General features: G+C 39.6%; 1 protein-coding gene across 1 annotated transcript in view; it reads left to right on the top strand.

Annotated features, from left to right (window-relative positions):
- The window catches only part of VPS13D (vacuolar protein sorting 13 homolog D), a 96,161-nt gene that overhangs the window by 49,408 nt on the left and 20,733 nt on the right, over positions 1–26,020 (top strand). The window contains exons 54-66 of the mRNA XM_058855419.1: positions 89–197; positions 811–971; positions 1,313–1,421; positions 2,183–2,362; positions 2,626–2,742; positions 3,085–3,234; positions 3,380–3,529; positions 4,295–4,391; positions 5,982–6,130; positions 8,624–8,758; positions 9,111–9,278; positions 23,303–23,435; positions 25,232–25,427. Of these exons, the coding sequence (XP_058711402.1) occupies positions 89–197; positions 811–971; positions 1,313–1,421; positions 2,183–2,362; positions 2,626–2,742; positions 3,085–3,234; positions 3,380–3,529; positions 4,295–4,391; positions 5,982–6,130; positions 8,624–8,758; positions 9,111–9,278; positions 23,303–23,435; positions 25,232–25,427 (1,854 nt within the window). The remainder of the gene's footprint in view (positions 1–88; positions 198–810; positions 972–1,312; positions 1,422–2,182; positions 2,363–2,625; positions 2,743–3,084; positions 3,235–3,379; positions 3,530–4,294; positions 4,392–5,981; positions 6,131–8,623; positions 8,759–9,110; positions 9,279–23,302; positions 23,436–25,231; positions 25,428–26,020) is intronic.

Raw genomic sequence — 26,020 nt, 5'->3', positions numbered from 1 at the left:
CAGTTTGCATTTTGGTGCAGATCTGATTCATGCTACAAGAGAAGCTGCTACTCTGAACAAACATGATGCTGTTTTCTTGATGTTCCAGGTCACAGGAGCCAGGTGTAAGACCAGTTACATCAAACAAGGATGCTGCAAATGCAGAGCTTGTCCTTGATGTGTCTCCAAAGACTCAGCGAGTTTTGCTGAAAAAGAAGGTACCAGGACACATTTGACTATTTTTTTTTATAATACTGTTGCTGTGTGCTGAAGTAAAATGAAATGCTGAGAGTAGGACAGCATTGAAAAAAAGTTCTGACTTCTAAAGGGTAGAAAAATACTCCAAAGTGATAGGTTATTTTGAATTATGGTGGTGTTTCTGTATAAGACTTTTGTAGGGGTAAAGGTGACAGAAAAAGGAATCAGAATAAAGTAGCAAGAAGGTTGTAAATGCCTCCAAGACAACAGAATATGGTAGTTGTGTGTTGGATATTCTCATGAAGTTGCAAGGTAGGACATGCTTCCTTTTCAGGAGCATTGCAAGCCAAGTAATCTGTTTCTGGAGCTCTTAAGAAATAGAAACTGTGTTTAAATAATGCTGAGATTAACAAACAGCTTTTAAATGCAGCTCTGCATCTGGCTGCTGTTGTGTATTCATTGAATATCAGAGTTCAAGCAGAAGCCTTTATCCAAACTAGTTCCTAATTCACAGCTCTGAAATTAAATATATGCAAATCATTCCAGGAATTATAATTCAAAGCCTGTAATAGCAAAACAGAACTAAAATATTTGCTCTGTACTGTATTTAAATGTTGAATTTTTCTGTAACAGGAGCCAGGAAAGCGATCCCAGCTCTGGAGGATGACAGACTCAGGAATGCTTTGCCATGAAGGTTCTTCAGTTCCTCACAACCCTCACAAACCTTCTCCTCGCTCCGAGGACTCCAGTATGATTTTAGATATCGCAGGCCTGGCAGCTGTCACAGATAACAGGTACTGAAATAAAACTCCTCAGGAACCTGATGGGGGTTTCCAGCAATGTCTTTGAAAACATACTTAATATGATATTCTCTGAATATGGAAAGACATTGTTCTGAAGGCATGTGGAAGAGCTGGATTTTATCTGTTTTTGTAAAACATCTCATCATCACCTGTGTGACTTGGAAATACTTGTAAAAGCATGGCCAATGCCTTTTCAGCAGGTGACTGTTGACAGAGCACTTCAGAAGAGAGATTAGAAAAATGACCTGGGGCAAAATAAATGCTCAGCATTAACACAAGTGCAGAGTAAAAGTTCTGAGGTGCATCTCTGAGCGCTGGGGTTTCCCCTGCAGGTACGAGCCGCTGATGCTGAGAAAGCCGGATCGGCGGCGCAGCACCACCCAGACCTGGAGCTTTCGGGATGGGAAGCTGACCTGTGGTATCCATGGACTTGTTGTCCAAGTCAGTACTGATTATATGTTAAACCTGTTTTGTTTGTTGCTGATGTACAGGACAGGGACATTTGGGCTTAGTATTGAATTGAACTAAAAGCTTTGAGGCAAGTTCAGAATACAGAGCAAAGCAAACTTGTGCAAGCAGCTTATGTTTTAAGTTTACATTTGAATGTTAATAATTTTAAATAATTAAAGATCTTGCACTATTAATTAGAAAATAGAAAAGTATTTTAGTTAGTGCCATAATATTGCATTGTTCATTTTGCAATCAAATTACTGCAGTGTAGTAAGTTACTATTTGAAGCAACCAAAAAAGCTCTGTATTGCTGTCTTTAGATGTTGACTCAGTAAGGATTTACATTCTTATCTACAGGTCCAGATTTTGTCTTTTAAAAAGCTTCCTATGATTTTGGAAAACTTTTTAGGAAGGATTTTCCAGTGTCCCTTGATGGTGTGATAGCTTCAGTTTTAAATGTGTAGTGGGAATGCTTAATTCCCACTTAATTATGGATTACCCACCTAATTATCAATTACTTAATTATCAATCTTGACTGTTTCTTTTATCTGCCAACTGATTAAATGTGAGTTAGCAGAAACTTCAGTAATATCAAGTAAAATGCTGCTGGACTGCTCTTCTTTCAGTTCTGAAGAATAAGGAGAGGAAAGTAAAATGCAATTTTAAATTAATATATGTAAATAGTTATCTGAAGTATTTACTTATCATTTAATTACTTAATTTTCTTTCCCTACTCTTTTTTCTTTCTCCAGGCAAAGGGAGGACTGCAGGGTCTTCATGATGGAGCTGAAGTTGTTCTAGGTCCTGATAACTCACTTGAACTTTTAGGGCCAGTTCCACCTGAGCAGCAGTTCACAAACCAAAAGATGAGGCCTGGCTCAGGAGTACTGACTGTGAGAGTCGTGCCAGATGGGCCAACTAGGGTTCTGCAGGTGACAGAATCTAGTTCCATTCTTTGCTTACACTGGAAATCCTCTTTTTCTGTATTACATCTTTAAATCCTTGTGAAAAGCTGCCTTTATAATGACATGAAGGGGATGGGAATGTCATAAACCAGAAGTAGTTACTACAGAAGTGTAAAACTACAGTTTTCCTTGTCCTTAATTTTTTAAAAAGATAATTTGCTAAGGTAGGCCAATGTAACTGTTAATTATATATGTGAAAGGGATCATTGTGGTAATTTCTTTGTTTTCAGATAACTGATTTTAACCAGCGTAGAAATGATCGTTCATTCAGTGAAGGAGAAGAACTTCCAGTTACAGAACAAGATCTGCGCAAGTTCAAAAATCCAGATACAGAACGGGAATTAGAAGTAAGATATGACAACTAGTACTTATCCTTTTTATTTTAATTTCTAATTTTAATTGCCCTTTCTAGATTTCAGGAGGGGGATGATGGTCAGTAACCTCTCCTGATGATGACCTCGTGTTATGAACTTTAGATTTTCCTGCTACAACTTGTCATTCTTAGAATTTGGCCGTGCCTTAATATGCCTTAACCCTCTGGATTCTAAGACTAATTCTCAGTGAGCTGTTTAGTCTCTCTAAAGATGATCCTAAAATAAAAAATATCTTTGCAGAAATATGTATTTGATATCACAGGTTTTTTCAGTGCTGGTTTGTTAGTGGTGGGTTGTTTCTCCTTCTGTTCTCAGGTGCTGGTGAAACTGGAAGGTGGAATAGGATTGTCTTTGGTCAACAAAGTCCCTGAAGAGCTCGTGTTTGCAAGCCTCACCAGAATTCATGTCCACTACACTCAGCTCTCGACCAGTCAGGTGCTAGAGCTCAGTGTGCATGATATACAGGTATTTGCCATTTTGAAACAAATTCATTTATTCATCTTCAGTGTTTCGAGTCATAATAGGTTTCAAAAATGTTTAGAGCTGTGACTGAGATTTTAATTCCTAAGTATCACTGGAGTTTCAGTTCTGTTTTCTGTCCATTTTGTAGGTGGACAACCAACTTATTGGCACCACACGGCCTTTTATGCTCTTTCTGACACCCAGGATGAGTGAGAACGAGCCCTTGGACCTTGGGCCTGCTGTGCAAGTCAATGCCATGAAATTTCCCAGTAAAAATGCACTGACTGATATATACAAGGTAAAGCACAGTGTTTTGTTTGTGTAACTAATAATAGGTATTACTTTGCTTAAATGACCTTTCCTGTTCTTAATTTTTACTGAAATTTGTCTGAATTCAGTGGTTTGTGAAATACACTTTGTTGAATCAATTCTGAAGCTTAAAGGACACAGTGTCCACCTTCTCATGTTTGAAAATGTGACAAACCAGTCCCTGTTTTTCTGTGTCTGTGACCTTACTTTTCAAGGCAGTTATTCTCTCCTGAGAACTATAACACAGTGAACCAGAATATTGATGTTTTGCTGTTCAGGAGTTGAGTACAAGGTTATAAATCCTCTCTGATAAGCTGTTATCTTGCTGCATAAACCCTGTTCTGTGCACTGCAGCTGTTTGGAAACATTGGTTGTAAATTTATCCACTGGCTGTGGTATGTACTGTGAGGGCAAAACTGAGTTGGTTGTCAAGATTTACTTTCTCACTTGGAATTGTCACACAAGTATTTTGACTGTTTTGATTTTAGTGTTGGAAATGCACCTAAGTTTTTAAAGTGTCAGGATTAGGTAATAAAGCACAATGTCTTCCAGAAAATTGAAATAATCATCACTAATTGTAGATAACTTGAAGTGAAGAAGGCTACCAAAGATATTTTGAAGGTGGGAGTCTTGCTACAAATCCATGAAAGTGAAAATATTCCATTGAAATAGAGCACGTTGTCCTTTTTAACAGCTTACATAGATTATATTTCTGGTGTTAATGATGTAAACTGAGACTTTTTTATCTCTGTAGCATCTGATGATCACTGCCCGAAAGTTCACAGTTCAAATTGAGGAGAAACTACTTCTGAAGCTGTTGAGTTTCTTTGGCTACAACCAGTCGGAATCAGGTGTGGTATAAAATTGCACAGCCCAGTTTTACAATGTACAGGAGTGTTATGATCTCTGCTTATAAAATAAGTAGAAAACACCAGCACAGGCTGTGTGGAACCTCCCACTCTTGAAGAGAGCTGGAAATGCCTCAGTGGCCCCTGTGAAGCTGTTGATGGGTGTTGGTGCCTGCTGCAGAGCTCAGGTGATGGCCCACATACAGCCTGTCTCTGGAAAAAGTTCATTATTCATTTTAAGTTCTGTATCTGGGTTCATCTGAACTGGGTTAAAAGAAATTGTGTTATTAATTTAGCAAAGCCACTTTGTTTAGTGATTTGTTTAGTTTGTTTATTTAACCGAGGGCTGGAAGTGGGATCTGTGTTAATTTGTTCCTTGGGCAGTTCCTCTTGCTTCACTGCAAGAAAATTTTGTCTGACCTTTGTGTTGGCATCCATACCCCTGGTTTTAATTGTAATGTAAGTTTTCTTTCATTCACTGAGGCAAGACAGACCTTTTCAATCTTCTGATCTCATGGATGCTATTCTAATCCTCCTATTTTAATGTTTATCTGTGCTTTGGAAACTTTCTGAAATGTTTGTTTTGGAGTGGCAATTGAAAAAGTCACTTCTATTATGCAGTAGCCTGTGTACTGTTACATAATAACTGTCACAGGAAAAGAACTATTTTTGGCATGATTCCAAATGGGGCCAAGCCTACAAATGGTGCTCCAGAGTTCTGTCCTGCTAATCCACAGTATCCTCTGAATTGTCTCTGGAAAAATAACAGTATTGCATTTCACAGAGGACTTACAAACTTAGATCTCCAGTGATGAGGAAGAAGTAAAAATTTTGCATTTTGCTCTAAGCCTTTTAACTAATCTCCCCTTTGTTCTGGCTTACCCTGCTCCTTTTGTTCTCTTTTTTTCCTTGCTTACTGTATGTTATTTGTAGTTTATCTGCTGATGTCATCCTAGATTCAGACAAAAATAATTTTCCCATTTAGAATTGGCATGTTTTATTGTTCATAAGTCTGAGTCCATAAGACTGGGTCACTTTTTGTCTTTTGCCCTGCTTTCTCACAGCACCCAGGTGTTCTTACAATTAACATGAGCCTGATAATGTTGACCAAATTTGAGTCACTCTTCATGTAAATTGATTTATTGGATGTCTTCCATATAGGCATGTTGTGTATTATGTGGTGAATATTTGAAAGCTTGCTTTGTACATTATATTCCTAGTTAAGTGTGTAAGGAATTGCAGAGAGAGTAGAGAGGAGAACAGACTGCAGGAGCACCACTGCACAGTAGGAACATTGCATAGTCATGTGTTATCTCTTTGTTTCTGTGTGCTGATAAAGAGAAAATAGAAGTGAGATTAAAAGCTCAAATAACAGGTTTTAGAGATGCAGAGAGATCTGAAAAAAAAATTCTTGAGACTCAGAGAGGTCAACCTCATGTCACAAGGCATGAGTAATTTTGCTGGCTACACCAGCAGTCACACATACTTCTTATTTTTGCAGAGGATTGTTAACTCTTAACAGAGTGTGCATTCCTAACCCCATATTTATTTATCTTTAATTGGTTCTAATTCCTGTGTTTTGTCTGGATGCAGAAGTCGAAAAGTATGATGAAAATCTCCATGAGAAGGTTGTTGAACAAGCCGGGGCACAAAAACGGTACTACTTTGAAAATCTGAAAATCAGTATGCCTCAAATCAAGTTGAGTGTCTTCACTTCCAACAAGCTCCCTTTGGATCTCAAGGTACACAGTGCATTCCAGAGCAGGCTTCCAGTGAAGAGGAAGAAAAGGCAACAGATGCTTTAACTTGATATACTCTTAGATTCCATTTACTCTTGCACTATCCAAGTTAAATATAATGGAAGTTCCAGCAACTTCTGACATTTGATTAGCATAATTTCCAGTCTCTTCTCTAACAGTCCTTAATTTTTGTAATTTCAGTTGAAGCACAGCCAATTGGGCCTAATGACTCACTGCTTTACAAAGGACCTTAGTTACAATAATGGAAGTGTAAAGAGCTTAAAGGGAATTACTATCATAAAATAAGTTCTTCAATGTGGAGAGCATAAATACAGGACAACTCTGAGTGTTTTTATTAAAAAAAAAAAAAGTTGTTTCATTGGAATTGGAGAATTTGCATGATCACTGTGCAATATAGTTGAAAATTAAAGTGAAACAAGATTGAGTATGAACTTAAAATAGGTGAGAAGTCTGGTCTTTTTCATATGGTCGTAAATCTGGCACAGTTGGTAAGTGAACCAGGGATTCCAGATTATGATCAGAACATAATCTCATCCAGTGTTCCCAAATTGTGTGTTAGGACCTTCCTGGACACAATAAAGTGGCAGCAGTCAGTTGCCACTTGAAAAATGATTAATTTACCATTTCAGTCAGAAATACTTCAGTTCTCTCTGAGCTAATACAACCACCTCCCTCCAAGGTGGGAGAGTTGAAACAAAACCAACCAACCAAACCATAAAAACCCCTCCCTATTGTGCATTAACTGAACTGGTTCAAAAAACCAAAACTGAGACACCAACTGGGCTTTTTTTGTCCTTGATACTAAGGACACCATGATGAGCAGGCTTCTAAAGAAGTTTAGTGTTGTGTAATGAATGTCTGTCATGGAGTCTTAACAGATAATCCAGAAGATCCCCAGCCTACATTATTGTGTTCTTTTTACTGAATTCTTGTGCTGAGGACACTTCAGTAGCTAGCTGGAATATTCTTTGGCTGTGGTATTCCTAACTATAATATTCCTGAAATCTGATATTCCTTTCCACTAAATAATAGCAGCAGTGTCCTGAATATGTAGTTGCACTTCAGCTTCAACATGAAAACCCTTGTAATTCCATTAGCTGAAATGCAGACTGAGGAAGCAGAGCTAGTGGGGAGTGCCTTTAAGAGCCCAGCACTGTGCACTGCTCTGTTTGGATTTCCTACCACCCTTGGTATAGGATTGCACATGGATCCATCTTGGCAGCCTCCAGCAGCCTTCCCAAGAGAAAACTTGGCATATACATTTATCCCCATAATGTTAACAGTCCCTGCATATTCTGTATATTGACTTTCACAGAAAGAGTTCAATTCAGTTCTGTAGCACAGGAGAGTTCAGGGCAGGAGGGAGAGAATTATCACAGTAGAGCCTTTGTGGAAGTTTTTCTAACTACCTCTAATGTTTCTGGCTTGGACAGGGCTGTCTGGTAATTTGGTGTAGACAGATTATTTTTATTAGGTACCAGTATTAACAAAGTTGCCTTATATAATACCTGATAGTTAAACAGGAAATTACTTCCTACCCAAGTGAATAATGAGGACTGCTGTGGTTGGTCATCCATTTACTGAAAAAATAAATAGGTCTTTTCTTACTTGCAAACTTAACTCAGACCTGTGACTTGCCTTAATTGCCTGCAGATGGCACAAAATCTCGTGTTCCTTATACCAGGCAGCTTTGGTGATTAATGTATAATGATAAAACATCAGTTTGAAGCTTCTTGCCTTCTTGGTGAATGGGCAGATGCCATTATCAAGACCTGAAGAAGAAGGGGCCTCATTCTGTCTGAAAAAATTAGTTTCCTTGTAATTATTTTTTTTCCAAAATGAATTTATTTATGTGTGTCTATATTTAGATGTATAGCTTGTCCGCCTTAAATGAGTTTTTTTACGTATAAATTGTACAAAGTACAGATGGCCTATGAGCTAATTACAGTCTTAGTTTTCTTCCTTGAAAAATAATGGGAAAAGCTAGTTTAAAGAATTTCTTTAGACCACATAATGTTAAGAAATGAGCCTCAGGCTTACAGGAAATTATGTATGTTATTCCAGTTCATCCTGACACTTAATCCCTTCACAGAAGTTCAGCAGGGTGGAAGACAGACAGTTTTGTCAAGGAAATTCATTTAGGGTTGGAGTTTAATTGAACATCAGAACAATATAGCAAAGTTATATATGGAATCTTAGACACATTTTGGTTTGAAATATTCCTATCAAGTGTGGGAAACGAATTGCATTGGAAACTTAGTGACTCTTGAGTTACTAAAAAAATGAAGTGCTAAAAAGTTACCAATGCTTAGAATTAAAAGATTTGTGGGTGACTGTTCTCTGTATGAGTGTCCACACTGCAGGGTAGAGAACTCCAGCAGCTTCAGAGAATTTTGGTTTGTTACCTATTTAAAGGATGCTGTGAATGAGAAGCAGAGAGAACAATTACAATGGCAATATCTTTTATTTACTCAGGCCTTGAAAAGCACACTGGGGTTCCCTCTGATCCGATTTGAAGATGCTGTGATTAATCTGGATCCTTTCACTCGGGTCCATCCATATGAAACTCAGGAGTTCATCATTAATGACATTCTGAAACACTTCCAGGAGGTCAGTGTGATAGAGATTATGTTGTGGCAAAGGTTGAACTTCTCCTGGTTGAGGAGTTCTCCACTGAGGATGTGGGAATTCCTTCCTGACTATTAAGTGTTAGTGCTGTGTTGCTTCTTGGGTATATGGAGAAGTAGTATCCCAGAAGAATTCTAAGAATACACAGCATTTTAAGATTAAACTGTTGTTAATTTTACTGGTATTTCTTTATTGATTCCTCTAGTAAACCTACCTGGGTTGGCATAAGTTTCTGTTGTGGGTGGGATGTTGTTTTTTTTTTTTTCCATCAACCTTGGTGGTGTTAATGTGATCCATAAGAAATACTTCATCATCCTTCCTCTTGATTTTACAGGAGCTGCTGAGTCAGGCAGCAAGGATTCTTGGTTCTGTGGATTTCCTAGGCAACCCTATGGGTCTACTGAATGATGTTTCAGAAGGTGTTACTGGACTTATAAAGTATGGCAATGTGGGTGGTCTCATCAGAAATGTCACTCATGGAGTATCAAACTCTGCTGCAAAGGTAAAAATTGTGATATTAAAGCTTGCTATAATAATAAGCAAAAAACAGGCAAGAAGTCAAATAGAACTATTGACCATGCTTAAATTGCTTTATGTCCTGTTTGTTTAGTAAAAATGGTGTTTGAAGTGTAATTTTGTTTTTCTTAAATGCTTTCTGTACATCCCTGGGATGCCAGAAACAGGAATCAGTGGACCACTCAAAGCCCTATTATTGCTGTACAGAGACTTGCAAGTTGAATCAACAGTTGACCATTTAGAGAAATAATTTTCTCCTACATGCAAATGAACAAAGCTGTGTTAAATTATGTATATAATCTATACAGAGAGAAGGAGCACTAGAGAAAGGTGGAGTATTTAAGGAGTTATTTAGTATAACAGGAGTTGCTAGCTGTTATTTTTGAGAAGTGATTAAGCTGATGTGAATAGCAATTATTAAGCTAACACTTGAGGTTTGCGGGGGTTTTGTGCCACACAGCATAAGGAATTTCTAGATTGCATTGTATTTATCTGTAGTTTAATTCCAAAGTCTCTACATGGTGAGCATGCTTTTGACCTTCCTGATAACAGCTGAGAGAATTCAATTACATCAGTGAAAATAACTGTATTTAGTGCCCAAGAGAGGGATGATCTGAAGCAGGAGTCAGAAATAGGAAGCAGTTTGGATCACGGTGGATTCTGTACTTGACACTTAGCAAACATGTTCTTGAAATGTTTTATTACATACATGGTGTGTTGGCATGAACCCTTTCATGGGTACAACTGCAGTAATGCTGTTTTGACACAAGGACATGTTGGTAAGTTTGGTTTTTTGAAAATTCTTTGATTTCTCTCATCATTTTCCTAATGGGTAACTTTGTACGTGTGTGTTGTCATGGTTCATCCTTTTAACAACCTTTCCCACTTATTTGTATACAAGGAAATCTGCTTTTTCTCCTCCTTAGTGAAAAGAGGTAATTCAGAAGATGTGAAATGCAAAGTCTGTATAATTACAGAGAGCTTAGGACTAACATTATCAAACTTAGCCCATCACTAATTGCAGAGCTGGGTCTGACTCAGAGAGCAGAGCCACGAGGAAAGATAACGTGCACATTCTCTGTCAAAATCATTTTGTTTGCAGCATTAGCCTATTTTGCACAATTCCAAGAAATTCAAACAAAATACTATATTGATATTCCTGCCATAATCTCCTAGCAGGTGGTGCTGTAATTCTCAGCACTGCAAATGTGAGCATTCTGGTAGAGGACTTGCTGAGCTGTGGAAGGCAGCTGTATCTGTCTGCAAAGGAGTACTTTTGTCCATGCTTTGTCCTCGTGGTTGTGGTCTCTGGTGACCCATCCACTCCACCCAATAGAGTATGTTTCTTTAGAGTTTCCTTTCTATAAAGTGTTGTTTCCTCATCACAGTCACATCTGCAGCAACAGTCTCATAAATCTTCCTTTAAAAGGCACGAGCCTTCCTCTGTTTCCCACAAGGGCAAGGTCATTCTTTGAACTTTGGAGTCATTTGTAACCAAGGGGTTTGTGAAGGAAGATTTTCAAAGGCAGAAGGGCAGTTGAATACTGAACTCCTTTCAAAATTCAACAGGAGCTGAGTGCCTGCTTCCCATTTATACCTTTGAAAATCACCCCATGTACTATTTATTTGTCTTCCCAGGTATTTTTTTCTTTCTCCTTGGTATATCAGAAATGTCTCTGTGATGCAAGTCTCACACAGCTCCCTTTTCAAAGCTTTTTATATGGTTTATGTATTTGTCCTTTTGGAACAGGGAGAGAAATCCATAATTTAAGAAGGCTTAGTAGTACATTTTGGAGCTCCTTGATGTACCTCCTTCCAAAGGTTGAATCATAATTCTGCTGCATAGAAGACAATGGTAAAAAATACTCAAGTAGTCAGGTTGAATTCTTCCTTATGTGTTGCACTACTTTTAGGCATTTAAATCTGCTTGAAAACTAAGCCAGGAATGTCCATATGATAAAAAAAAAATCAGCATTTCAAGTACAGTTTGGGATGTGTTATGTTCATGGTACAACGTAGAAATTTGTGTTTTACTTTCTGTTCTACCTTGTGTGTGCCTTATGAGTGTGTCTAGGATATGTAAAGTACTAAAGTCTGTAAAGAAAATTATGGGGAGAGAAAAAACAATTTGAGTTAGTCAAGAGAAACAAAACTGAACCAATAGGGCATTTTCATCTTGCTGCTGGTGCTCCAGGAAAGTATTTTTAAGTGTATTTTCACTGCATAATTTTTCACCTGATTCAGCTGTGCCACAGAGGGCTCTTGTCTTTGCAGCTTTTTCTGTGGATCTGGTACCTAAAGCAGCCAAAACTAGAGGAGTCTGTGTCCTGCACAGGCACTGAGGGCTGGGAAAAATCTCAATTTTGGTTGTTTGACTACCTGACTTACGAAGTGTGTAAAATAAAAACCTATCCGAGATTTTAAGATGAGTTAGCTATTAAGGTGTGAGTACATAGATAAATAAAGAGTAATACTATAATCATGGCTTTAAAAGTAACACTGCTGAACTGAATCGAGAAGTAAGCTATTGGAGTTGTATCTGGTTTTGTCATTTTATTGCTTTTCTATTTTATAGTTGTGCTGATTATCCCTGTAATGGCTTTTCCATGCATTTCAGAGCACGCAGTGGGTAATGCCTTCTTTTAAGTGGAGAGCTGCAGTGTATTTAAATTGGCACAAAACCTTAGGTTAAATAAAGTTCACTACAGACAGTTTTGTAGTTTTTATCCCTTGGAGATTCCAAGTTCTGTATTTTAAAAAGTTCTTTGATCCTAAATATAGACACCAGAGGGAATTTCATTCCCTCTGAATGGAGCCTTCTATAGTTGCCATATGCGTAGAAATGTCTCACATTCTTGGCATCCACACTTTTTTTATTTCCCCCGTTAGGCATGATAGAACTAAATCCTAAATTGTTCCTGTTTCTTCAGATGTGTTTCAATTAGAAATGAATATTGATCACTGAATTAGCAGCTGAACAAAACTGTTCTGTAGCTTGTGTTCTGCAAATGGAAAAGTAAATGTGGTTGTATCTATTACTGGCAAAAAAGTGTTGTGCTGATAGTGAAATTCCTGGTGGTAAAGGATTGAAAAGATTCACAACTTGTCAATATTGTATTTAATGTGTCTGATTTCTTTCTACCTCCACCATGAATTCTTATCTTTTAGGAATTATGAGCACATAGTAGTGTAGTTGTTATGACTCTGAGGTTGTGATATAGGATGGAAATAATTGGTGTGTACCTCCCTTCCTCTTGAGAAAAAGAATTTAATGAACTTCATGAAAGAGCTTAATTTTCATATTGAACTTTGAAGTTTCCAGTTTAATTAGGCTTCTTAAGGAGAAGTAAACCATCAGTCACAGCTGCATTCCCGTTAGGTTTTTGGGAAGCACACAGGGTTTTGGGAGACAGGCACCTCAGATGCCAAAACTTCCCTAGAGGGGAGTTGCAGCAAATTGCATTTGAGTGTTGATTTTCTTTTATGGCTGATGAACCTTTCTGCCCTGGACTTGCCCTCCATCTATTTATTTCAACCGAGTTCAGACTGATGGCAGACGTGCTTAGGTGCTTAATGGAGATAGGAAAAGAGGTGAAGTGTTAGAACCAGGTAAGAAAACTTTAAGATTAGTAAGGATGCTGCAGGTGAGTGCTTGGCATGGAGGCATTTGTAGAGCAGGGAAATGGGAGTTTTAACCCTCCTTACAAGAGAAATCAAAGCAGAATCTCAATTGGCTGGCAGTGACAGGAAGATGAAGATAACTGAATGGAAAATAAAGAGGAAGTAATAAAGGGATTATTTAAAAACAAATCTCGAACAAGTGTTTGACTTGCATGAATGTTAAATTTAACAAAGTTGGCAGTAAATACAGTAAGAAGTGGCTGTAGCAGAGCACAGAAGAAAGGTATGGTTTGAGCAGGCTCTACCCAAAACAGACAGAAAGATTTCTAAAACAATGAAAGCTGATGGTTCCTTTTTATTTAAAGCTTCTTAGCTCAATTAACCAACCACTCCTTTTTTGCTACTATTCAGAAGCAAGAACAACTGCCATTCTCCCATCTTTGGAGTAACTGCAGTTCAGCTCTAGCAACATTAGCTCAAAATGCCAAGGAAGTGAGTGAAAGTAAAATCCTACCTTGATGTCAGGGAACTTCTAACAAAAGCTTTTGTATATGAAGCCTGAGAAAGAAATACATGGTGGTGTTTTCCTCAGAAGAGTCTAAAACAGAATCATCAAGTGATGCTGTAGAAAGGTCATGGTGGTGTTTGGGTTCTGAGTTTTTTGAGTGTCCTACCACTCTATATGTTCCTGATGTTTGTGTGATTCCTGGCTCTTTTCCTTAATTCCTAAGAGCAGAATGTGTGTGGTTGCTGTCAGTCTCACTGGATAAAGGTGAGGAAGGCTGGAATAAATGTCACCTTTTTGGGCAGCCTTACAGATTGGAATTTGGGTTTTCCTTCCGGAAAGCTGGTGGTCATCCCTTACAAATGGTAGTTGAGGTATTGAAGTAGTGGGATTTAGCAGCATTTACCATAATTTTTTCTATTTCAAAAGTGATTTATACAGTTTGGGTCACATGTAGCTTTTTCTGTGTTTTCTTCAGTGTAATCTTTATCTTTCCCAGTGTAGTGCAGAAGCCTCTGCAGCCTGTCCTGGTGGCACTGCAGATCATCATCACAGTTTAACTTGCATTTCATCCACAGACAAGCAGCTCATGCAGGTTCACATGAGTAGTGAGAATCTGTATCAAAATGTGCAGATGATGAGGTGGAAAGCAATTGAAATTCCCAGGCAGAAATGTTGAGTACTGGAGGAACATTACAGATGAGGCCATTTCCCCATTTCCTGCCAGTTTGAAAAAACAGCAAGTTTTATGACCAATTAGTGGCAATCAAAAGCCATGGAAAGTGTCAGTTTTAATGTGCAGAACATCTGGAATCTGTAATTAGTATCTTTGAAAGAGGTTTTGGGATAAAGAATCATCTTTGAGAAGTTGAAGTAGTATTTTTTTCTTCCTGGTTTTCATTTGTACCATGGGATAAAACGTGTGTGGCCAGCATCTAGGTTAAAAGTTTTCTTCTCAATTTGGTTTAAATTCAGCCTTTCTTTTACAAAGCTTCTTGCACAAAGTGAACACACTTTAATCCAGTGTATTTTTATGTGGAGAAATGGGTGTGGGTAAGTTGAACAGAAATGGTGGTATATTCTGTGGGAAGAACTGGTTTAATGTGGACTTAATGTCCTAAATGTACCCATTCAAAAGCAAACTGACACATTGGTGGCAGTTTGGAATGAGCCTTACCCAGGAGAAACTGCTCAGCTGACAGTGAGAGTTCTGTAACAATGCAGCAAATGCACACATGGAGATGCACAGCTGGATAGAGAAATGTACAGGTGACCATTTGACAATTGAAAAAAAAAGAGATTAGAGAGCTTAAAGTTTTACACCCACTCTAGAGCTTCATTTCAAAGGGGTTTACCAGCTGATTTTCCTGTAAAATAAAATGCACTGTTCCTGTTTTGCTGACTCACTGGAGAATTCAGTGAGCAATGGAGAATTTAAAATGAGGTATGCAAAGAGTTGCCAAGTCATAAACTGTGACACTAGAAATAAGCATTTATCAAAGATTAAATGGAATTTAGTTTTAACCTGCATTTTTTGAGTGGTTCCATGTCAGGCAGACAGGCACATCTATCCCATATATCACCATTAGCATCTGAACGAGAAAAAATGGTGTGTAAGTTTGAAATTCATCATTTCAGTCTTGATAAATGGCTGACTGCACCTCCCTACTCCTTATTTAAAGTTGTAGAGTTGAGTAGAAAATGTTAAATAGTACAGACTTAAACTTGAAGTTCCTTAGCTGTGTATCCTTGAGGAGTGAAAATAGTGTTTCTATGTCCAGGGCAGAAGGCCAAGCTGTACCAGGAGATCCAAACAGCTCAGAGCTGTTCACTATTCTCACACACACAATGGCAAGTCCAGTTAATGTCCCTTTCCTTCAAAATATCCAGTAGAATATGGAAAGCCTGTTAGTTTTTAAACTGGAGATTCTTTCAGATCCCAACTGTGATCACAGGTGGTCGTGGCAGAAAAAGAAATTGTCTGGAAAGAGCCTAAGTGGTGCAGTTAGTGCAGATGGAAATGCTTTTGGAAATCAAAATCAAGGAAGCTGGTAAAGATGATGTAAAAACCAAACTTAATGTGGCCTCTCTGAATACATTGTTGTTACCTATTAACTTAAGGTACTGAATTTTTTCAGGCTTTTTCTCTGTTTTTCAGTGTATTGAGGGGTTTAAGGAAGGGGGTGAAGGAAGGCAAATAATTCCATTCCCAAAAATAAACAAACATGAAGACCTTGGTGCTCGGTAAGAGTTAAGGCTGGGGGGAGGGGAATTATCTGTTAAGAGTATTAGTTGTTTAATAAAGCACAGTTGTCCTCCAGATGAACCCGCCAGTGACTCCGCAATTGGGGTCATTCCAAGTTCATGCTGTGGACTTTTGACTGCCTTGTGTGTCTGTGAAAACAGCCGGCGGTTCCTGCAGGGATCACTCATTCAGGCCTGTAACACAAAACTATTGCCAGCGGGCACCTGCTGCTGCGGCTTCCCAGGAGGTCCCGGGGGGCAGCGGGGCTCCCCCGGGATACCCCGCTAATCCCAGCACGGCTTCCCGCAGCCCTTGTCAGGATGCATTAGGAAACTGGCTTAACCATGGGATGTGAGCTAATTAAAGCGCCTTTACTTTGGGCATATGACATAAATAGGGGTGGGGAATGCTGGAGGGAATCTCAAGGTTTGTTCAGTGGGAAAAGCTGTCGGCTCCTCGTGGTTGTCAGTAATTTGGAGAGGGTCAAAGTTGATGTTGCTCTGAAAATGAGAAGCTGATTATCGCTTTTTGCTGATTTAGTATTTTCTAAATGAAGAGTGTGTCGGTGCTGTTCAGAGTGCCAGGACTCTCTGCACAGCTTGGCTGGGTTATAAATGCCTTGGGGGCTCAGCCTGAACTGTCCTTTCTCCTTAAGACTGGATGGAAGAATTGACTTGGTCTGTCTTGATGTGTAAAGGAAAATGTAAAAGTCTAGAGCATAAAAATGTAACTGAATTCACAATCTTGCCTGCTAAAATGCCCCAAGTAATTCTTAAGAGACTAACCAAAGACATGGCAAAATTTGGGGAACAGCTTCAGACCAGCAGGCCTTTGAAACCTGACAAACAAACACCAGTTTTAAGTTTTCAAATAAAAGCATTTCACTTTTTAGTCCCATTATATTATAACACACCATTGACCACAGGGATAGGAAGGTAGGAAGCTGTGTTTGTTGTCTGTGCCTACTGATGGCCAGTAAAATTAAATATATACTGCTTCCACTCTATAACAATGTGTGTACTGATGAGCAAAGAAGCTGCTCTAAAATTTATTTTTATGGTAAGTTGCAGAAATATATTACATATCGATCCTAAGACATTGCAGTAAAAACAGGGAAACTTAGGCTGCAGAATTTACTGGACAAATTTATCTGTCCCACTGCACCCAGTCCTTGTGTATATCCAAGAATCAGGCAGAGCTTTTTGATTTTTGTACTTTCCAAAGAACAGCAGCAAGATTTGAGGATGACCTTTTTTAACCACAAATTCTAACAGCATATGTCTCCTTAGCCTGGAACATGTACACTGTGAGGATTTTTTTGCCTCCATAGGCAAATGCTTAATTTGTAACTGTTGTAATTTACTGACAGACATCAGCATAAAAATTGGCTTCCTCTAAAATACCTTTGACAGGTTGTAGAGCTGTAGGAAATAAAGGTGGTTTTTAATGATGTTGCTACTACACAAGTGACCATGAAGGATTGAACTCCTCTCTAAATGAGTTCTGCAAAGCAAAGATGTGAACCAAATAAGCTCTGTGATTTCTGGTTTAAACACAGTTCATTGTGAGGTTTGCACAGAAGTTTTAAGTGATCCATATTTAATTTCATCACTTTCTCTCTTAACATTCCATCTTGGAATGTTCTGGTTTGCTCAGTCAATAATATTTGTAGATGTACAATTCTCTGATGCTAGAATTACAATGGAATGTTTGGACTCAGGTCATAATTGTGTATTTATCCTTTTGGGATGTCCTTAGAGAACCAGGCAGTGCCAAGAGCTTAAAAAGACTTAAAAAGATTACTTAAACCTTATTTCCATGCTGTGTGCTTCATGCATCTGGCTTAGAGGGAACAAGCAGTCCAAAGTCGAGTTTTCATTTGCTTTGAATTCTTTTTGTGCCCCATAAGCCTTCATTGTTTGGCACCAGCTTTGGTTCACAAACACTGTATATGGGTGTTTTTGTTTTTCTTCTATTGCTTAAATCAGCAAGGGATATGTAGTCAGTGGTAAAAGGTTTTTGCGGTAAAACTTCCTTAATTATTGTGCCTTTAAAAAGGAAAACAAAAGACCAAATAACCCAAAACATGAATAGATCAGTTTCTTGTACAGATAATATTTCATCTGCTTTTGCAGATCTTGCTGAATAGTTAGTATTGATTGTTGCCTCTGTGTAAATGTAAAACAAAAAAAAAAAGATGAATCATTGATTTACTTGAGTCTACAGAGGAGGAGGCTGAGCCAAGCGTGCCCTGGGCTTGCAGAATTGCAATAACATCTTCAGTGATTGTGAAGAGTGGTTAGCATGCTCATCCAAAGACAGTGTGCACAGTAGCATAAATGTGCTGGGATTTGGAGGAAAATGTCCTATTTCACCCTCCTCAGGAGGATGAGTTTATGTTACAGCAGGCTGAAGTGTAGTGGGGGATGTTTTCTGCTTGCAGTATGTTATCAGTCAGTGGCTTCATATCATACATGAGCTGGTGTGGGGCAGAAACCTGGGATCCAAGTGTCTTTAGAGTGTAGACCTGGAAGAAAAGATCAGTGTCCCTCTGTAGAAGGAAAATGCAGGAAGAACCATCTGCTTTGGGGACAGAAAGGGTGAGAGGAGGCAGAGGGTGTCTTGTGAATGAAGGTGAGCGAATGCTCAGCTGTCTGGGGCTTTTAGGAGGGGTTCTCCTTCTGTCCAGGCAAAATGGAAAAGGCAAAGCATTAAACAATATGTGCTGATGATAAGTTGAAATATTTTAAGTACCTGAAATGACAGAGCTTTTAATCAGTGGTCTGGAAGGCTCCTGTTCCCCTCTGTTTGGAGAAGTCAAGTTGACAAGTAAAATACTCACTTCTGCGTGTGCCTTGTGCAGCCTGGCTTCATCCAGAAACACTGGGGGCCTTTTGGTCTGGAAGCAGCTAAATTCCCTTAGCTGAAACTAATGTATTGGTTTGCGGTTCTGTTTCAAGGCAAAGGATGTCTGAAATGGGAAAAATGCAGAGATAAAAGACCAAGTGACTAATTTATTTTTTTTCATCAGCAAGTAGACAAAGAGCTCATTATGAAAATTAGGGTAGAGAAGAAGGAACTGGTTTTTACAAGTCCCTTGATCAGTTTCATGTTTGTTCCACAGACTGTTGTGTTTAGTTATGTTGGCATTTACATGGTCTTGAGTAGGCTTTGAAGTTATCAGGTCACACCTTATTAACAAAAGCTGAGGAAGACAAGGGTGGGTCACACTTTTGGTGTCACCTTTGTTTATCTGGAGCCTATTTGCTGTGTGACCGGGTTAACAGCTCAATAAGGCACCATCTCTGCTCTTTCACAAGTCTTGAAACCTCAACCTCAGCAGCTGATACTGCACTCCACAAAGGAGGCATCTCACATGGAGGGGAAAAGGCAGGTCTGCTTTTGTGCTTCAGCTTGTTCAAATCCCACTTCAGAGTTTAAGCTGGACTTAAAATGTTTAAATTTCTCATACTTTCTTAGGTTTCTGATCCTGAGGTAGTGCCTGAGGAACTTGTTCTCAATACAGTGATTATAACCTAGACAGACTGGGCAGGAGGTGTTATGCAGGTGTTTGGTTAGTTGGGGTTTTATTATGTTGGAAATCTTTAATTTCCTTATTGTATAGGTAGATACAATCCTATTAGGTGAAACAGACTTAAGAAATCATTCCATAGTATTTCTGAGGTACACAGAAAAGTTAAAAAAAAGGTGTCTGTGATCCCCAGCAGGTATTTCAGGTGGTATTACCTATAGTGGCTGATAAGGATGGATCTAGGTGTGGTTCACATCAGGAATGATGGTAACTCTGACACCACAGTCTGAATCTTTATTCAAATATGATTCTAAACCTCACACGGAAAGGGTGAGTTGCCCCATTGCCCCGCAGCCTTTCCCATCACTTGCTAATGCCTGTGGAACCTCCCCTTGATTTATCTTCGCTGGCATTTCACCTCTAATTGGCAAACAGCACTGCGGAGCAGGAAGGGGCTGGTCCCAGCTGGAAGTGGCTCAGGAGGGACCCACTCACTGAAGAAACCCCTTGGTTTGGGTACAAATGGTGCAGATGGTGACAAAAGTTTGGCTTCAGTCTTTATTAAATGAGGCCAGGAAACAAGCAGTCCCAGGGGAGGGGGTAGGAGGAGCTGCTTCAAAAAGTCATTCAACACGAAGTTCATGTTTTGTAACTAATGTGTGCTGAGTTCAGATTTTGTCACCTGAATCAGGGCAAAATGGATACATTTCGTGGAACCTTTGGTACATTAAAATCCTTAAATTGTTTTGCTTACAGCTGTAATTCAGTGCTATTTTCTAAATAACACAAACAAAAATGTCCCTGTTTAACTTTGGGTTTACAGATGACTTTTAAACTATGTGCATGGGATTTTTTTTCTTTTTTCCTCCTTACTAAGAAAAACACATTATTGCATTAACATTCTGTCTACACACAAACAGGATTGCTATTGAAAATTTGGTGTCAGACTGTGTCATGGAGGAAGGGATATTTGAGAAAAGACTGGATTGTATTTGCAGGAAGAGCTGGGGTATTGAAGCTGGAAAGTGTGGATGCAGGGCCAGGGGGAAGCTGTAAAGAGAGATTACCAATACTCATCAATAAGTTGGTTTATTCCTTCTGGCTGATTGTCCAATCATGCACATGTAACTTCCAAAATGTGTTCTTGAAAAATAATTTTCAGGTCTTGAGAGATTCTGTAATGAGGTTTAAATTTTGAGGACCTGTTGAACCTTTCAGTTTTTATAGCAACTATTCTAATCCTCATAAGCAAAGTATTTTTCCAGAAAAAAAACAAACTTAAATGCGATTCATAGATAGCTTCAGGTCAGTTTGTATTTCTAGGCTATTTTTTTTTTTTAAAACAACATCTACATTAAGTTCACAACAAGGTCAGAAGCAACTCAGTCCATGATCCCTATGCTCTGTTTAGTCTCCATATGATCAAGTCTCAAGAAAGGTCATGGGATTTCATTTTCATCCCTGTTGTTAAAATCAACTTGTTTAGATAATTGGAGCCACTGGACTGGTTTGTCTTTAAGCTGAAAAGGAGTGCTTCAAACCCAGACATTGTGAAAAAGAAACACAACATTGGAAGAAATGGCAGAAAATGGAGAACTTCATCATAGCACTGGGCCCACAAATGAACTGTTTGTCCAGTTCTTTTTTAATCTTCCATGTTTCAGGGTTTCACAGCAGGTCTCAGTTGTCCTCTGGTGCACACCTGAGCCACAGAGGGGTTTTACTGTGTCTGCTGGGGTGCAGAGGAGATGTTCCATGGGTTATAGGCTGGTCCTTACACAGTGGAGTCCTTGTCCTGGAAGAGCTGTGGTCATGCAGGACAGCGGGGACCTCAGCACCCCGAGTGTCTTTGACATTCCTGTGGCACTCAGTGCATTTCCCAGCCCCAGTCAAAGCTGCAGCAAGGCCTTAAATGATCTTTCCTTCCTCAAGGGTGGAGAGGATGAAGTTTGTTCATTTCTTGAAAAGAGATAGGACTGCTGATAGTAGTTGAGTGGTACCGGAGGTGTCCAACTACATATCATCAAAAACCAGATAGTTTTTGGAGAGTATTCCAGGAAATTCCTTCTAGAAGCCCTTTTCTTTCATAATACCCTGAATACAAAGCAAGGTTTCAGGTTTTCTGTCTCCTTTTCTTGCCTCCCTCCTTCCACCAAGCTTGTGGTTTCTATCTGATTACATCAGACTAAAGGTCAGCAGATCACAATAGATCATTTTTATTTGGTGCTTTTTCATTGACTCGCACACAGCAATGGTAAAAGTTCTCAGAACAAATCCTGTTTGGACATAATGTTCCTTTTTATCCGTGAGCATGTCTCTAGTCCTCCCCCCCACTTTTCAAGGTAAGTGTAAGGAGTAAAAATACTCTGCACACACACTCAGGGTCCCCCTGAACTTTGGTTTGGTACCTGTGGACAGTTGCTGGAGGTTATGATTTTTTTATTATTTTATTTTTCTTTCTCTCTTTTCTTCCATTTATTGTCTAAGAGATCATAATGACGATATTTAAGAGAAGCTAAATACGTGCTCTGGGGAGGAGGAGGGAGAAGGGTGCAGCTGGCTACCCTCTTGGCTGAGGGAAGGGCAGAGATACCATGAGATTTGGCTGGGGTTGAGGTGCTGGGCTCGGCTGCTCACTCGCTCTTGCTCTGGGATCGGAGGGGAGATGGCTGAGCTGCGGCTGCTGAGGGGAGAATTCACCACCACCATGGAGTTCCACCTTTACTGCTTCTCCTGCTGTGAGTGAGGCTTTGCTTGTAAGATCAGCCATTGAGCTGGGACCTCATCAACACCTGAGCTCACTAGAAAGGGCCCTCACCATCAGCTCAGGTGCCTCAGGAAAACCCTGGCACGCTGAGCCACACACAGACACAGACACACAGACACACACACACAGACACACACACACACACAGACACACACAGACACACAGACACACACACACACAAACAGACACAGACACAGAGAGACACACACAGACACACACAGACACACACACAGACACACAGACACAGACACAGACACACACACACACAGACACAGACACACAGACAGACACACACAGACACACAGACACAGACACACACACACAGACACACAGACACACAGACACACACACACACACAGACACACAGAGACACACACACACACACACACAGACACACAGACACACACACAAACACACACAGACACACAGACACACAGACACACACACAGACACACACAGACACACACACACAGACACACACACAGACACACACAGACACACACACACAGACACACACACAGACACACAGACACAGACACACAGACACAGACACACAGACACACAAACACACACACACACAAACACACACACACACACACAGACACACACAAAGACACACACACACACAGACAGACACACACACACAGACACACACACACAGAGACACACACACACACACTCGGGAACTACTGCTATGCCTTTCACATAGCTTTGCCTGAAAGCCCTGTAATTTCAGTTATAATAATTCAGAGGCAAGTGAGTCGTATTTTCCATTCCAAGGGAGGTTCCCGCCTTCCTTGGCAGACACCTGTCCTTTAAGCACAGCTGGGGATCCTGTCAGGGATTTCCCCACATTGTGCCATGAGTGTGGTCTGACTCCCACTCCTTCTACAACACAGCCATTTCTACCCTGAGTTACTGAAAAGGATTTAATTAGCTCTTAAAAATGTCATTTCATGACAGGCCTGTTTGTCTTGAAGCTTTGCACATATCTTTGCAGAGGAAAAGCTTTATATCTAAATGACGTTCTTTTTAGGTTTTGAGGAGTTGCATTTGGGTCATGGGCATTGCTTTTGGTACATCTTTCACAGACTGGGTTTGTTTTGGCTTGGCCACAGTGGTTGGGGCACCTCCTTGTCACCTCAGGATTCCAGTTTGCACATGTTGGTGTAGTTTTGAGCTTTCTTCATGGCAAAAGGATTGGACAGATTCTGTTATACATCAAAATGAGCTGTCTAAACGTGCATTTCACGAGTAGGATCTAGGAATTTTCTGCATTGAATCTACTGAGGAGAAACAGCTTTTGTTCTTCCAATAACAGAAAACGTCTTCTCTTGCAGTTTGCTGGGACTTTGTCGGATGGTTTGGGAAAGACCATGGATAACAGACACCAGACAGAGCGGGAATACATCCGCTATCATGCTGCAACCAGTGGAGAGCACCTTGTAGCTGGAATCCATGGACTTGCACATGGTAACCCTCAGCTGTAATTTTAACTCATTTCTCCCTTAAAAGGGATGGTCAGATTGCAAAGAACAGTGGGTGTTACTGCTGGGTGTTTGCTAGAAGCCTGGGCAGTGGAGCTATCAGAGGCTTTATGCTTGAATTTCAGTGCTTGCAGGTTGGGGTGAGGGTGCAGTTTGGTTTTCAAGTCAACAGAAACAAAATTTAATAATCAGGGGTTTTCACATGTAACTGGAAGTAAAAGCATTTTTTGCAAATAAAAATGACAAAGGAGGTTCATCCAAAACATCAGTTTCTTTGCAGAGGCATGAAATACCCACACAAACAGATTTTTTTTGAGGGCCAGACATTAAAAAAACAAAATTAGTATGGCTGGTTGTAGGTTTCTTATGTTTGCTTTTGGTTCCAGAAACCTGAGTTTCCTTGGAATCAGTACATCAGTTTAAAGTTACATTTCACCAGTTGGGTTACTTTGTGGGTTTTTTTCAGTGTACTAAGAACTAGAGACATTTATTTGTGTAAAGGGTAGTGGACTAGTTTTAATTTGGCTTGAACTTTACATCGATTTAGTTCATGATTTATCTGTTGAAGAAGGTTAAATCAATACAAGCCAAGTTTAAATCAAATATTTATGTTTTGCATCATCTTGGCTCAGTTTGTTTAAATGTTATTCTCACAGTGTAACTGTTGCAGCCTGTGCAAAGCTGATTTGACTTTCACTAAAAGGTCTTTTCTATGCTGAGAAAAATCTTCTTTGGTCATACAGAGACACTGTAGGTATGAAATGAATCATGAAAGTTCCTCTCACACCAGTGTGCTGAACTGTCTGACGTAAATTTATAGAAACACAGGAAATCCAAAATATGTGAATCTTTGCTGAAAAGTCCATTATGAAAGCACTTCACTGTGTTGTATTATCCAGTAATTAGTGTGACTGTTCTAGTCCTAAGTCTGTGGCATTTTTAAATGCTTCCCATTCCGTTTTTTGAAAAAAAATAAAGGAACTGCTAATTACTACATTTCAACAGACAGGATTTAATCATAAACTATAGTTACTCAAGAGGAGAGATTTAAATACTTTGTGCTTTTTGAGTTTGGCAGTTTAGATCTGCCTGGTCTGTACTTGAGTTACAGACCTCAGAGGAGCCCTTGGCTGCTGGAAGCTGGGCAGGTGAGTGCTTGAGCCAGGGCACCAGAAACTGATATTTTAATCATGGAGATGTGAAATCCGCAAAGTGCGTTCTCAGACAATGTGAACTGTTCCAAGTCTTTTGAAATCTCAGTTGGTGCTTGATTTCTCAGAGCATTGAGGTTCTCAGGAAGGGAAATGCGCACAAAAATGTGACAGCAGCATCACAGTTAAAGTCACTTAAACTGACTTTAAGGACACTGAAAGTGCCAGTTTAAAATAATTTACTTTGTCCAGTGGAGAAATGCACTCTGTTGTTTTCTGTCTCAAGTTGTACCAGCTTTTGTGGTGATTGAATTTTGTCACATCCTAAGTAACCACTTAACCTGTGCAATAGATGAGGACTCTTGGTGTAAGTACAGCTGGAAATGAACCAGTATAGAAATACTTTTAAATGCACATATTTAATGATGAATTAAATCTTTTCCTATGGGATAATGTAGTCTGTACATATACATATGTGTATTGAATATACAGAGTATAAAGTTATTGGTTAATGTAATTGAGTTTGAAAGTTTGTGTGTTAAAATAAATGCAGAGAACATCAGGTGGATGAAGTTCTGTAAATTCTAGAACCAATAATTTTGGACTTCTCTGCTGCTCCTGTCTTTGCCAGGTATCATTGGAGGATTGACAAGTGTCATAACATCGACAGTGGAAGGTGTGAAAACGGAAGGAGGGGTCAGTGGTTTCATATCTGGCCTGGGGAAGGGGCTGGTGGGCACCGTCACCAAACCCGTGGCGGGAGCTCTGGATTTCGCGTCGGAAACCGCGCAGGCAGTGAGGGACACCGCGACCCTGAGCGGCCCCAGGTCAGCCACCAGTTGGTGTTTCTAATCAATAACACTATAAAACTGTGTATTAATGCCTGCTGCAACTTCTGAACTGATTATCTTTCCTCAGGCAAAGCAACAATAACCAAATCTAATGTAAGCTGTTACCAGCCCATTTCATTCTATTTGCTTTTTGTTTAATGGATGACATTTGTTGATAGTCTAACAAGAGTGAAATTTGCCTGGAAAAGCTGCAACATAAAATAGGAATTATTAACCTACACCATTAGATGAAGCAAAATTTTTAGAGAGACTGTATGTGGTGAGACTAAACTTCTACCACTGAATCCTCACACACTGTTGAAATGAAGGAGTTCTCCCTGCTCTACCTCCAGCTTCCATTTTGCTGTAGAAAAACAGCTCTTGAAAGGTTTGAAGAGTTCTGTCATCAATATAGTGCCACTGTTTTAATTTTTATTTTGTGCAAAGTTCTCAGTTATGAAAGGGGGTGGCTGTGTGCCTTTATGTGCATGTGCCCATCCTCCTGTGGCTGGGAGGTGTCAGCACATCAGGACAGATGCTTTGGCTTCTTCTTGTGGTCAGTTACTGGTTTGATGTGGGCTCAGCAAAGT

This window comes from Poecile atricapillus, chromosome 22 (assembly GCF_030490865.1).
Source record: "Poecile atricapillus isolate bPoeAtr1 chromosome 22, bPoeAtr1.hap1, whole genome shotgun sequence".
NCBI classification, from domain to species: Eukaryota; Metazoa; Chordata; class Aves; order Passeriformes; family Paridae; genus Poecile; species Poecile atricapillus.
Note: the sequence above shows the minus strand (reverse complement) of the source record. Positions and strands in the feature narration are given on the sequence as shown.